At 34.4% G+C, this 13,209-nt stretch overlaps 1 protein-coding gene across 2 annotated transcripts in view; it reads right to left on the bottom strand.

Annotated features, from left to right (window-relative positions):
• Positions 1-2,350: 2,350 nt before the first annotated feature.
• The window catches only part of Abce1 (ATP binding cassette subfamily E member 1), a 29,545-nt gene continuing 18,686 nt past the window's right edge, over positions 2,351-13,209 (bottom strand). For both annotated transcript variants that reach the window (XM_026392731.2, XM_026392730.2), the window contains 8 exons: positions 10,889-11,110; positions 9,869-9,928; positions 9,714-9,772; positions 6,930-7,040; positions 6,701-6,843; positions 6,454-6,576; positions 4,453-4,564; positions 2,351-3,285 (listed from right to left, as the gene is read on the bottom strand). In XM_026392731.2, the coding sequence (XP_026248516.1) occupies positions 3,238-3,285; positions 4,453-4,564; positions 6,454-6,576; positions 6,701-6,843; positions 6,930-7,040; positions 9,714-9,772; positions 9,869-9,928; positions 10,889-11,110 (878 nt within the window). In that variant the 3' untranslated portion in view covers positions 2,351-3,237. The remainder of the gene's footprint in view (positions 3,286-4,452; positions 4,565-6,453; positions 6,577-6,700; positions 6,844-6,929; positions 7,041-9,713; positions 9,773-9,868; positions 9,929-10,888; positions 11,111-13,209) is intronic.

The raw sequence follows: 13,209 nt of genomic DNA, 5'->3' as shown, positions 1-13,209 counted from the left end.
ACACATACCTTACATTTTTTTTAAGTTGTAGATGGACACAATACCTTTATTTTTTATTTCTACATGTTTTAGTGATTTAGATAAAGCCTAGTGCCTCACACATGCTAATCAAGCGTGCTACAACCCCAGCTCCTCCTTACATCTCTTAACCTTGTGGCCACAAGTTCTTGCTCTGTGTCACACCCACAAGAATCAGTAACTACATATATTCTAGGAAAGCATGGCTTTCAACTTAATTGGTCAGATGTGGGTCATGTGACCTACTTAACTGCAAGAGAACTAAGAAACTATGAAAAAGGATTTGTAGGATTCTTAGGTTATTCTGACTCATCACCTGGGTTTACAGACACTGTGTATCCTAACCTGGCATGGAGGTAGATGGTGGTGAGCACAGGGAATTACTATTTGCCACACTAGGTGTCAAAATTTTTGTCTCACTGTACATTGGTTAACCACAAGGAAACAACTCATTAGTATAATAGTAGACAAAAATAGCAAGTTTAATCCTGCCATCAATGGATGGAATGTTTCAAAATATTAAGACAAACGAATAAAAATGAGTGCTCCTGAGAAACCTGTTATTTTGATAATTCTAGCTGCTTATCTAACTGGCTATGCATTTCAACCTCAAACAGGCAGAGAAAGCCCATTACTATGTACCTATATATCCTTCTACTCAATCTTTTTTTTTTTTTTTTTTGGTACTGGGGATTGAACTCAGGGACTTGACCACTGAGCCACATCCCCAGCCCTATTTTGTATTTTATTTAGATAGGGTCCGTTCTCAGTTGCTTAGTGCCTGATCCTCTGGCTTCAGCCTCCTGAACTGCAGGTGTGCCTGGCCTACGCATCTCAGAATGCTCCTTTCTGCCTCTCACTTGTCATATGCGTATCCTGTTTTACATGGATAAGTTCTAACAACCTCTCTGCCTCTCATATGGGACAGGTGGTATTACACTCCCCAGAGCTATTTCCTTCATGCAGTCCTTCCTGATTCTCAGAGTGATTTTGAACCATTTCATACTTAGATATGACAGGCACTAAGGGGTTGACATACACTTGTGTTGAGAAACACAATGAAATCACGAATTGAAGTTTTTTTTTTTTTTTTTTGTATGGGAATTGAATTCAGGGGCACTTTACCAATTAACTACACCCTGAGTCCTTTTTGAGATAAGGTTTCACCAAGTTGTCCAGGCTGGCCTTGAACTTGGTGATTCTCCCACTTCAGTCTTCACAGTAGCTGGGATCACAGGTGTGTGCCACGCACAATTGAGCAGTTTTCTCTCTGGCATATATGCTCATTCCTTCAATATGCCAGTCCCACATACCATACTATACACTGAGTGATAAGTGAGACAAGACTGGACTTCAACATGTTTATGTTCTAAAATCAGGTTAAACTGAAGAAAACAACTGTAGCAGGACATATTAACAGTTTCTTTTTCTTTGGTGGTACTAGGGATTGAATTCAGGGTACATCTCAGCCCTTTTTGAGACTATACTCTTGCCAAGTTGCCAAGGCTGGCTTTGAACTTGGAATGGTCCTATCTCAGCCTTCCCAGCTGGCTGGAATTACAGGTGTGACCACTACACCTGATAATATTTGCATTGATGGTGACAAACTCTGATGTCAGCAAAGTTAGGGCTTTCAACAACATATAACATTTAAATCTATGTCTTCAAATTTCATTTGCATAAAATACCTTATAATTAATACACATTTTAATCAGTAATACATCCATCCCAAGTATTTTTAGAAATAAAAGCTTGTCTTATTTTACTCAATATATTTGAAATAATCATACATTTAACCCTTAAAAACCAGAACTACTAACTTTAGTGTAATCCCATTTATGTACAAGACAAACCTTTTATATATTCTCACTTAGCAAAGTGCATAGAAAAAAGCATGAAAGAATAAACTCAAACATTGGTAACCCCTGGGAGCATAATGTAGGGAGATCATTTTTTATTCCATAAGTATACTTCTGAATAGTTCAAATTTCCACAATAAACATGTATTTATGCATTACATAAAATTTATTTTCAGAAGGCCTAACAGGGTCCAATTAAACCAAACTTATTCATTATGTTAATCAAAGCTTCTATTAGTTAATGAGCTATAAAAAGTCTTGTCAAATAATCTCCAATTTTTCTGTTTTGCTTGCCCCAATAATTTATAGTAATCCTTCTTCCTTACATATAAGTTAATTCCAGTTCAGTGTATTAGCAAGGTTTTGATGATAAGTTTATTATGTCCCAACTTAGAAATGAATATGTTTGGTACCAAGGGATGCTTTGTATTGCTATCTCTTGCATTGATGCTGCCATTGGGGAAGTGGTTGACTTCCCTAATCCTTGACTGCTCAGCAGAAAAATCTGTAGTTTTAAAAATACATAGATTCTCAGGCACCAACTCTTAAAAATTCTGAGACTGTAGTTATAAGGGAAGCAAATATTCTTTAGAAATATTTTGCCCTAAATTTTGATCAGTGATTATATAAATGCATGTTTAAAAAATAACAAAGTAATTATAGAATCTTACAGAATGCAAAAACTGAAAAACCCAGTTTTTTTTTTTTTTTTTCCTTTGAGGGGACAGTGAAGTGATTTTTGGATAATGATGTTCAAAAGCACCAAAAAACATTAAAACAATGCGCAGGTTGGTAACAAATACCCATTTTCTGACAGTGATGTTCTGCAGCAATCTTCCTTAGGAATCACACACTGAACATTCAGTGCAAAGACTGAAAACAAATAACAAATATAGTCCTGAAGTTTATTTATCAAATATCATCAGTGTAGTCTTCGACTGGCTTTTAAAATAGGGCAGTTTCATTATACTGGCATACTTGGCAAACCAGATAAGTACAGAAATGTTGTCAAGATTTTTAAAATGGGGCAACACTGGTCAGTATTTGGTACACGAATATAATACACCTACTGAAAATGTTCCATTTATCATGAAAACTTGGAGGTAATTTGTAGTTTGAAATGTCTTCACTTTAGAATATTAAGCACAAAAAGGGCCTTATCATTTCAGAACAGAAAAGTTCCATTTTTTGTGCTTAGACTACAATTTACAATATACCTGGCTTTGGATGTTACATTAAAAAAAATCATTCTTCAAGCTCCAGAGTATGTGGGGCCATAAAACCTGATTAGTCATATATGACAAAAATCCCAGTAAATGTTTCTTTTAATAAATGGCTTATTAATATTCTCAGATTCAGTCTAATCATCCAAGAAAAAGTAGTTTCCACTCTTCTTTTGCTCTACATCCTAAAAAGAAAAGCAAAAGTCAACATCACCGCTCCTTTACATTTAGGATTTCATACAAGGTATTAGTAAAACAAGTACCTGAATAAACTTCCATCTGCTTTTGGATATTTCTGGGTCCACTACTCAAAAGCAAGATTACTACCTTCTGTCCCCATTCCTATTATCAAAATACCTCACTTCCATCAACTCCAAGTTCCTTCATGTAAGATATAGTACATATATGGAATTCCATCCCATTTTTATCTTTTCAACTTTAAGCTCCTGGCCCAAAGATAGCATACTGAATGACACTATATATACATATGAATGAAATAACTTTCCCCAGAATGTTTGGTAGAACAGTAACATTTACCCACTCACCCATCTGCTCCCTTATTAAGTTACAACTAAGATGAATGTGAATACAGAAATGATTAATAGGTACATCGGGGTCTGAACCATAAACATACCCCCCCACCCCAAATGACAATACCAAGTATAAATAATGATTCAGAAGAAATTCCTGTCCCCTTTTCTGCCTAATATGCCTTTCAAAACTGAGAAAACTAGCACCGGATGTGATGAAAGAGAAACATGGAAGTGAGCACTGCAGGGGACATGAAAACAGTTGAAATGCTTTCATAGTTCCTTCACTTTTTAATTTGTGTGACCAAGAAACTTGCCTTTGAAAAAATAAATACTGCATTTCACAGACTAAATCAAGCATAGGGTGGACAACTAATTTATGTTCTACAAAGAAAAAACATTACCAACTGATCTGACAAAGTGGTTTTCCATTGTTTAGAATTTTATACTCTAAGAGCTTGTTCAGACTTAAAATATACATTTTAGTCATGAATTGAACAACATAAAAATATGTAGAGAAGCTGCTTGAAATATTCTTGAAAATTTCTTTGTTTCAATGGTCAAGTAGTATAATCTTCCTTAAAACATTTTAATTAGCAGTTAACACAGTACAACTTGAACAGTAGGAAGAGCTGCGTCCATGCAGCACAGTAGCTGCATCACAGCTGCTGTTTAGAGGACTACATGCCATCAGGTATTAAAATGGAAAAACACATGAACCATAGAATGTATGAAATCTATGAAATATTGACTTATAAAAGCAACAGCCTCTCCACTGTTCATACTGAGAAAGTTATGACTTAAGACAGTTTTTCCACATACCTTAATTGAATTGAGTTTATTTATTCGTGGTCTATAGTTGTTTGGATCTCTTCTGAATGTAATTTCCAGCTGAGACAAAAATTTGTTCATGCCAGCCAGAAGTGTTTGAGGACTGTGGGGGTAGGGGATAAATATTTTTGATTAAATTTTCAACCCCTAAAGATTAATTACCTTAAGGAATAAAAAGAATAACTGTTCCCTTGAGTTCTATTACACATCATCTGGATAACAGTATAATTAAAACATATTATAAATCTTATATAATCACAAACAGCTTTGCTTGGACTATACTGTTTGCTTGGCAATAATACTTTGTGCAAGACAAACACAATCGTACCTGTATTTCTGATGTGGAAAAAGAAACATTTTAGAATTATTTATTTATTTAGTTTATTTTTTGCTAGGGAAGATATGTAGGGCCTTGTGCATAAAGTATGCGCTCTACCTCTGAGCTGCAATGGAAGTATTATTATTATTATTTAAATTTTGAGATAGGATCTCAAGTTGCTCAGGCTTGCCTTGAACTTGGAATCCTCCTGCCTCAGCTTCTCAAGTCACTGGAATTACAGGCAAGTGCCACCATGCCCAGCCCAGAAGTATGACTTTAGAAAAACAAAAGATCACTAATAAATTAGGAGACTTACAGAATCTCAAATTGACATTTTTAAAGGAGAAGAGAATTTATCAAAAAAAGTTAATTTCTGTTAGAAATTTGACAATGAAGGAAATATGTACTTCCACATTGTGATTTTCAGTAATATTCCTTTTATGCTTTATACATATTTTTTATCTGAACTAGTTATTAGTATTTTTTAATTTTTTGGTACTAGGGGTTGAACTCAGGGGCACTCAAACACTGAGCCACATCCCCAGCCCTAGTTTGTATTTTATTTAGAGTCAGGGTCTTACTGAGTTGCTTAGCACCTCACTTTTGCTGAGGTTGGCTTTGAACTCATGGTCCTCTTGCCTCAGCCTCCAAAATGCTGGGATTATAGGCATTCACCAATGCACCTGGCCTACCTAAGCTAGTTCTTAAATCAATCAAATCACAAAATCGATGGAACACTTTAAACATTTTGTAAACACAAAGGGAAGACCATTATGTGAATAAATGTTTTATATATTCTGAGAAATTTCCCTAACTCTTCAAAAAGGTATAATTCTGAATAACTGAAATAAAAATTTTAAAATGGAAAGAGTTCTCTGGCTGGGGATATAGCTCAGTTGACAGAATGCTTGGCTAGCATGCACAAGGCCCTGGGTTCAATCCCCAGCACACCACACACACCCAAAAAAGTTCTGAGAAGCTCAGTACTTTTATTTCCTGGAAGAATTAGTCAAATAGCAACTTCATTTACCCTAGAAAATGTATCTGGAACCACAGTTTATTTAATCTTTGTTGTTTTATGGGTCAAAAAATGTTTGAATACTGGCAATTTATATGGTTCAACCTAACTGATTTTAGCATTAACGGCAACAGAAATTTCTCATTATATGACCTGAATGTTAAGTCCATATAACAAGCACCCACAATCAAGTCAGTCAGGAAAAGTGAGAGGGAAAGGTGACCTCCTTCGTTTTTAATTCTGCTACCAGATATTTGGGATCTATTGTTAGTTCAATCACTACCAGAGTAAGTTAGGCAAATCAGGAAATCTCTTTGGGTCCTCATTTTCCTTTTTCTGTCATGTAAAAAAAAAAAAAAAAAAAAAAAAAATCAGAAATTTATTTTCATGCAATTATTTACAAAACCAAACCATGTTTTGGAAATCCAAATAATAAAATAGGCAAAAGTTCAGCTGGAAAAAAAAAAAGTGAGAATCCCAGATATAAGATATGCTTATATCTAGGGTCAGGGATTCCAACTACAGTCTAGGACTATTCTACATGGTCCTACCAATGTTCAATAAGAATCACCTTGGGAGTCAGAGTAAAGCACAGAATTTTTGGTAATCTTCTAATTATTAGAACTTAGTCAGTTTTTTACTATTTTAATCTTACCTGTTTGCAACTGTGTTCTTAGATGGAATCCCATCAAAAACGATGACTCGATCTGCTAGATAGGTGGCCATGATAAAGTCATGCTCCACAACAAAGGCTGTCTTCTTTGCATGGAGTATGAAACTAAAATACAACAATTTGAAAGCCTTTTATAGCTTTATATCACAAAACATTCAAGTGTGATATTAAGCACACTTATATGCCAGTACACATAATCAAAAGTAATACGCTGTGGCAAGACATTTACCGTTTGACAACACGAGCTGCCATCAGTCTCTGCTCAGAATCCAAATATGCAGATGGTTCATCAATTAAATAGACATCAGCAGGTTTGCCCAAACAAAGAGCTAAAGCCACTCGCTGCAGTTCACCACCAGATAATGTCTGCACCTAAAAGAAGTTTAGGAAACTATGTAAAGAAATCCCAAATCTGAAATAAAATTAAAAAATTAATGAATATACTTATGTTAGCATACCTCTTGATCAATGATGTTTTCAATCTGCAGAGGCTTCATCACATCAGTCACAAATTGCGGATGAGTGTAAGCATCTCTTATCTTTTCATGTAACAACTGGCGAACACTTCCCTGTTTTCAATGGAAAAAGTTTTTAAGTGATAAAAAATCAGTATAGAATTCTTTGTTTTTCTTTTTGTGGACTGGGGATTGAACCCAGGGCCTTAAGTATCCTAGGCAAGTGTTCTACCTTAGAGCTGCAGCGATATTCTGAGCCCTTCTGCAATTTTATTTTGTGACAGGTGCTGCCAAGTTGCCCAGGCTGACCTCAAACATGGGATCCTCCTGCTTCAACCTCCTAGGAGTAGCTGGGATAACAGGTGTGTGCCATCACACCAGGTAGTACAGAACTCCTCTACTTAGGAAGTTAAACTGCAGAGAAAATCTATATTGCTTGGCTACTAGGAGACAGCAATTGAATTTTTAATGATTACCCAACATTTATAGCATGTTTTGTTATATTTTTAAAAAAATATTTACTCTTTAGTTTTAGGTGGACACAATATCTTTATTTTATTTTTATGTGGTGTTGGGGATTGAACCCAGCACCCCGAGCGTGCCAGGCGAGCGCACTACTGCTTGAGCCACATCCCCGGCCCAGATATTTTTTATTTAATAGTCATTACAACAAATAAATAAAAAGGCAATAATAATCTAAAAATTTTAAATCAGAGATTTCAGGGAAGAAGTAATTTTCAAGTGGGAATAATTCTGAATCCAAAAGTAATCATTAAGAAATAACACAAAATGCACCATTAATATTCTAGGGTTGAATCATAAGATGCTTGTGTTTACTATTTCAGGATAGGACTCAGTCTAAGAAGATTATGGAAAGTATCAATAATGAAACACTTATTGTAAATGAAATTGTTTGAAATGGATACAATATTGGCTATTAGGTACTGAAAGCAGATATAATAGTTAAAAAGTTCATCACAATACCTGAAGAAATCAAAGAACTTTAATATAAGGTTTCCAAGTTTTATCCACAATGTAGTATTTACCAGTATTTCATTTCTTTATGGTGGAATAACCTTGAATTTTATGGATATACCATGCTGTGTTTATCCATTCATAAGCCATTCATCTGCATTATTTCTAATTTTTGGCTATTCTAAATAATGTTGCTACACATATGTGTATACAAGTTTTGGGTACCAACATATGTGGTACCCAGTGCTTGGATATACATCTAGGAGTTGAACCTGATAACTTTGCTGAGGAACTGCTAGATTATTTTTCATAGTGAATGCATTATTCTACACTCCCACCAACAATGTATGAGGTGCCAATTTGTTCACATCTTCTCTAATAGCTATTACTATCCAGCAGTATTACTATTACTATTGTGGATTTTAGTGATCTTAATGAATATAATGTGGTATTTCACCAAGGTTTTCATAAGCATTTTCCTTATGATGAAGATGCTAATAGCATCTTTCCTTTTTTCTTTTTTTAAAAATTTTTTAGTTGTAGATGGACACAATATCTTTAATTATTTTGATGTGGTGTTAGGCAACTTGGCAGCACCTGTCTCACACACACACACACACACACACACACACACACACACTTTTCTTTGATAATGAAATAATCACAATATCTTTAATTAATTATTTTTATTTCAAACACAGTGCCTCACTCATGTCAGGCAAGGGTTCTACCACTGAGCCACAACCCCAGCCCAAATCTTTTCATGTTTATTAGCCACTTGTATTTGTTCTTTTAAACACTGACCTCTTTTGTGGAAAGGGCACTTTTTTTTTCTTTTTAATATTTATTTTTTAGTTGTAGATGGACACAGTACCTTTATTTTATTTACTTTTATGTAGTGCTGAAGTTGGAACAAGGACCTTGCACGTATCAGGCAAGTGGTCTACCACTGAGCCACAACCCCAGTCCTGGGAAAGGGTACTTTTCAATTGAGTTTCTAGAGTTTTAAAAATATATTCTTCGCAGGCTGGGGAATATAGCTCAGTTGGTAGAGTGCTTGCCTTGCAAGCACATGGCCCTCGGTTCAATCCCCAGCACCACAAAAAACCAAAACAAAACAAAAAATCAAAAACAAAAAACCACAGATCACAGATTAGTTCAAATGTTTTCTTCTACTTTTTGAGTGGCCTTTCCTCTTTCTTGACAGTATCATCATGCACAAATTACATTAAGTTTTTAAAGGTGTAGGAAAAAAGATAACAAGCAGATTTAATTTTTTTTTCTTTTTTTTGGTACTGGGGATTGAACCCAGAGGCACTCAACCACTGAGCCATATCCCTAGCCCTTTGTTGTATTTTATTTTGAGACAGGGTCTCACTGAGTTGCTTAGGACCTGCTGAGTTACTGAGGCTGGCTTTGAACTCGTGATCCTCCTGCCTCAGCCTCCTAAGCTGCTGGGATTACAGGTGTGCAACCCCGCCTGCACACAGATTTAAAAATATTTTCCACTAGTAGTTGAAATGAATCAAGGACTGTAAAAATACATTCTTTTACCACTTTTGTGGTGTCTACCTTAGAGAAGAATTTTAATACTGTAAAAGATTTTCTTTTTTTTTGGTGTTAGGGATTGAATCCAGGACTCCACATGAGCTAGGCACACGTATCACTAAGCTATATCCCAAATCCCTTAATACAAGGATCAAACTATAAAAATGTGTGTGTGCGTACACACACACACACACACACACACACACACACAAACACACACACACACTTTTATTTGATAATCAAACAAAAGATGAAACAACTCACAGTTGATTTGGGACTGATTTTCTGTGGCTTATAACTGACATTTAGAACTGGCACTTCTCCTGCAAAATAATATGAATACACAACACATGAAATATCACCCAGATTTTAAAGTTTAACTATGTGGAACAGACTAAAGATTATATTTACAACAGTACCTCCTTCATCAGGTTTAAGTCTTCCAGCAAGCATTCTGATAAAGGTCGTTTTACCTGTACCTGGCAATGTAACATACAAAAAATTGTTCTGAAAGATGCTTTACACTTATTGAAAGCACAATGTCATACTTGTTTTTATCTGAGAAATTTGTTTTAAAAATAATACATTAACATTTTCGAACCTGAAGGTTATACAGAAAAATACTTAAATCTTTTGTGGCTTGTATTGAGTACAAGTTTATTACGAGAAATAAAGACTTGTCCAAGTTTATAATAACCATTTTAATAAGTGGTAGGTCCATAAAGCTTGGGATAGTTTTTTAAAAAGACTCATTTAGCTAAATGATCAATTAAAATAGTATATAGCATTTTATAATAGATACCATTATTTGAAATTATTTACATAAAGCATTTAAGTTGCAACCCAATTGCGAATCTATACTGAGTAAGAATATTATATTGCAATAATCCTTACATATTTTGTTTCTAATTTTGTTAGCTGTAGATTACAAGACAATGTTTATTTTTAAATCATAAAAACACCAGATATTGAGTAGTCAAATTAATCTCACAACTATACTTATGGTGACAATTTATATTGAAAATGTTAGTCATACAACTACTTACAAAAGTAGACAGAGTACTCTGAATTGAAAATATATTCCAAAGAGAATTGTACAAGGAAAATCTTAAATAGATTGTTTCTGAATTACCAATTTATGTTTTCCTTCCTAGTCATTTTGCAAGTTGATTAAATGCCTTAATAATTTATACATAGAAAAACTGAGTAAAGGTATTTTCTGAGGATGTAGTGATACAAAATAGGAAATATTAACTTGCTTGAATAACACATTAAACTATACAATGCCACAAAAATGTGAAGCTATACCAAGAAATTTATGGATTAAAAACTCAGCTGCCAATTCTAAAAATTGAGTCAAAGTTTTCCATGGAATAGGCAAAACAGATTTACTAGATAAGCAGAACAAACTTCTATATTAAAAAAAAAGGAAATCTTACCATTTTCCCCCAGCATCACCATGATTTCAGAATCTGTGAACTCTCCAGCTACAATTGCTAGCTCAAACTCTCCCATCTTTTTCTTCATACCCGGATATTTATACATACACATCTTTTTAACTTCTTCTTCATTTGCTGTCTCAGCCACTTTAAAAACAAGCGATGCATCTCGGAATCTCAAGTTTTCTGTTGGCACATAGCCATCCAAAAAAATGTTTATGCCTATTGTGAAGAAAAGACCAATTAAATACTAAACTTTCCTCAAATCCTAGAGTTCTTGGGAGCAATCTCCATATAGATTTTAATTTCCGTGGATTTCTGATAATATGTAGGGTACCATATAATAAAGTGACTCAAAAGTACCTATGCACACCCTCCCCACTCATGTGCACACATCAAACACATTATTTCATTATATTATTTAAGATGCAAGATCATTTTAAATTTTTTTTTGCCACCAGGTTTTATGCAAAAGATGGCATACTATGTCATTTATGCTGTATTTTAAAATCAAAGTCAAATTATAATTTTTCTCTAAAAATGTATGACAGGTAGGTAAGAATGAAATATGTTCAGATTGGCCTAAAATAGCTTCAGAAATAACTCTTTAATAAACAATTTAAGTTATGAGTATTCAATTTCAATTTCCTATGATAACACATTTTGAAGCTATAGTTTACGGCATTTTTTAAAAGATTAATTTTGTAATTTCATGACAAAAGTGAATGAGCTAACTTCATTTAATATTTGTTCTGACTCTACAAAGATAAACTCCCTTACCTAAAGAGATTTTATTTTTTTTTAAATATCAGGTATTAAACCCAGGGATGCTTAACCTCTGAGCCACACCCATAGTTCTTTTAATTTTTTAATTTGAGACAGGGCCTCACTAAGTTCCTAAGGCTGGCTTTAAATTTGCGATCCTCCTGCCGCAGCCTCCCTAGCCACTGGGATTACAGGTGTGTGCCACCACATATAGCTACCTAAACAGATATTAATAAATGAAAGTAAACTAACATTGTACATGAGACTTCCTCTCTACTAAAACTATAAGATCCACAATGACAGACACACAGAAAGGAAAAAGTGAATTATTTGGGAAATAATGTAAGATCTTTTTTTTTTCAATGTTTCTAATATTGAAGTAAAATAAGAGAAAGATAGCAGCTAAAGTTTTGTAAGGTCTTGAAATGCAGTACAAGGATGTTATTAATTTCATCTGGAATTGAGAGCCACATCAGGGGGCCTGGATCCTCAGCCTATAACACAGTGTAAAATAAACTTTGCTGCTAGAACAAATGAACAGATACATTTATTTTGCCAAAATCAGCATGTTTTTCAACCTCATTTAAAAATTAGACATATAAAGAAATTAAAACCAAAAATGACAAAGAAATACCAACTGAAAAAAAAAACAACTAAATAAGCCACTTAATTCAATCTAATCTAATCCATCAATTAAGGAAACAAAGGCTAAAAGAAATAAGTGACTTTGCTCAAAAAAGTTAAAGTCAGGCTTTACATTCCTAATATATGTCTTGTCAGTTTAAACTAATTCAAACTATATTTATCTTCATAGTACATATAGTGTTTTCAATATTTATTCATATCGTCATAAACCTGATTCTAGAATTATTATATGGTGTGAAGTACTCATGTTAATTATAGAGAATAAAATATCAACAATTGGTTCTGATAATACCCCTAAAGCTACTGTTAAGAAAACTGGGCAACCTCACAAATTTTTCCTTAAAATATTTATCTTAGTAGGTAAGTTATAAATTCCTTCCCCACATCTCCCCCTCTGTCCCTGTACTGAGAACTGAACCCAGGGTACTGTACCAATAAACTATATCCCATACCCTTTTATTCTGAGACAGGGTCTCGCTAAGTTGCCCAGGCTGCCTTTGAATTTGCAATCCTTCTGCCTCAGCTTCTCTTGTGTATCTGTGATTACAGGCATGTGCTGGCATGAACTACTCCTTCCCTACATCCTAATTTTTTTTTTTTTGTACTGGGGATTGAACCCAGTGGCACTAAGTTACATCCCCAGTTCTTTTATTTTAGGAGAGAGTCTAAGTTTCTGAGGCTGGCCTTGAATCTGTAATACTCCTGTCTCAGCCTCCTGAGTTGCTGGGATTACAGGCATGCACTACCATGCCTGGCATGTTTCTTAAAAATTACAAAAGCCACCACCATCTTTTTTTTTTTTAAAGTTTGTTTTTAGTTGTAGATGGATACAATATCTTTATTTATTTTATGTGGTACTGAGGATCAAACCCAGTGCCTCAGCATGCAAGGTAAGCACTCTACCACTGAGC

The sequence above is a fragment of the Urocitellus parryii genome, chromosome 10 (genome assembly GCF_045843805.1).
Source record: "Urocitellus parryii isolate mUroPar1 chromosome 10, mUroPar1.hap1, whole genome shotgun sequence".
Lineage (NCBI taxonomy): Eukaryota > Metazoa > Chordata > Mammalia > Rodentia > Sciuridae > Urocitellus > Urocitellus parryii.
This window is presented reverse-complemented; position numbering and strand designations above follow the sequence as displayed.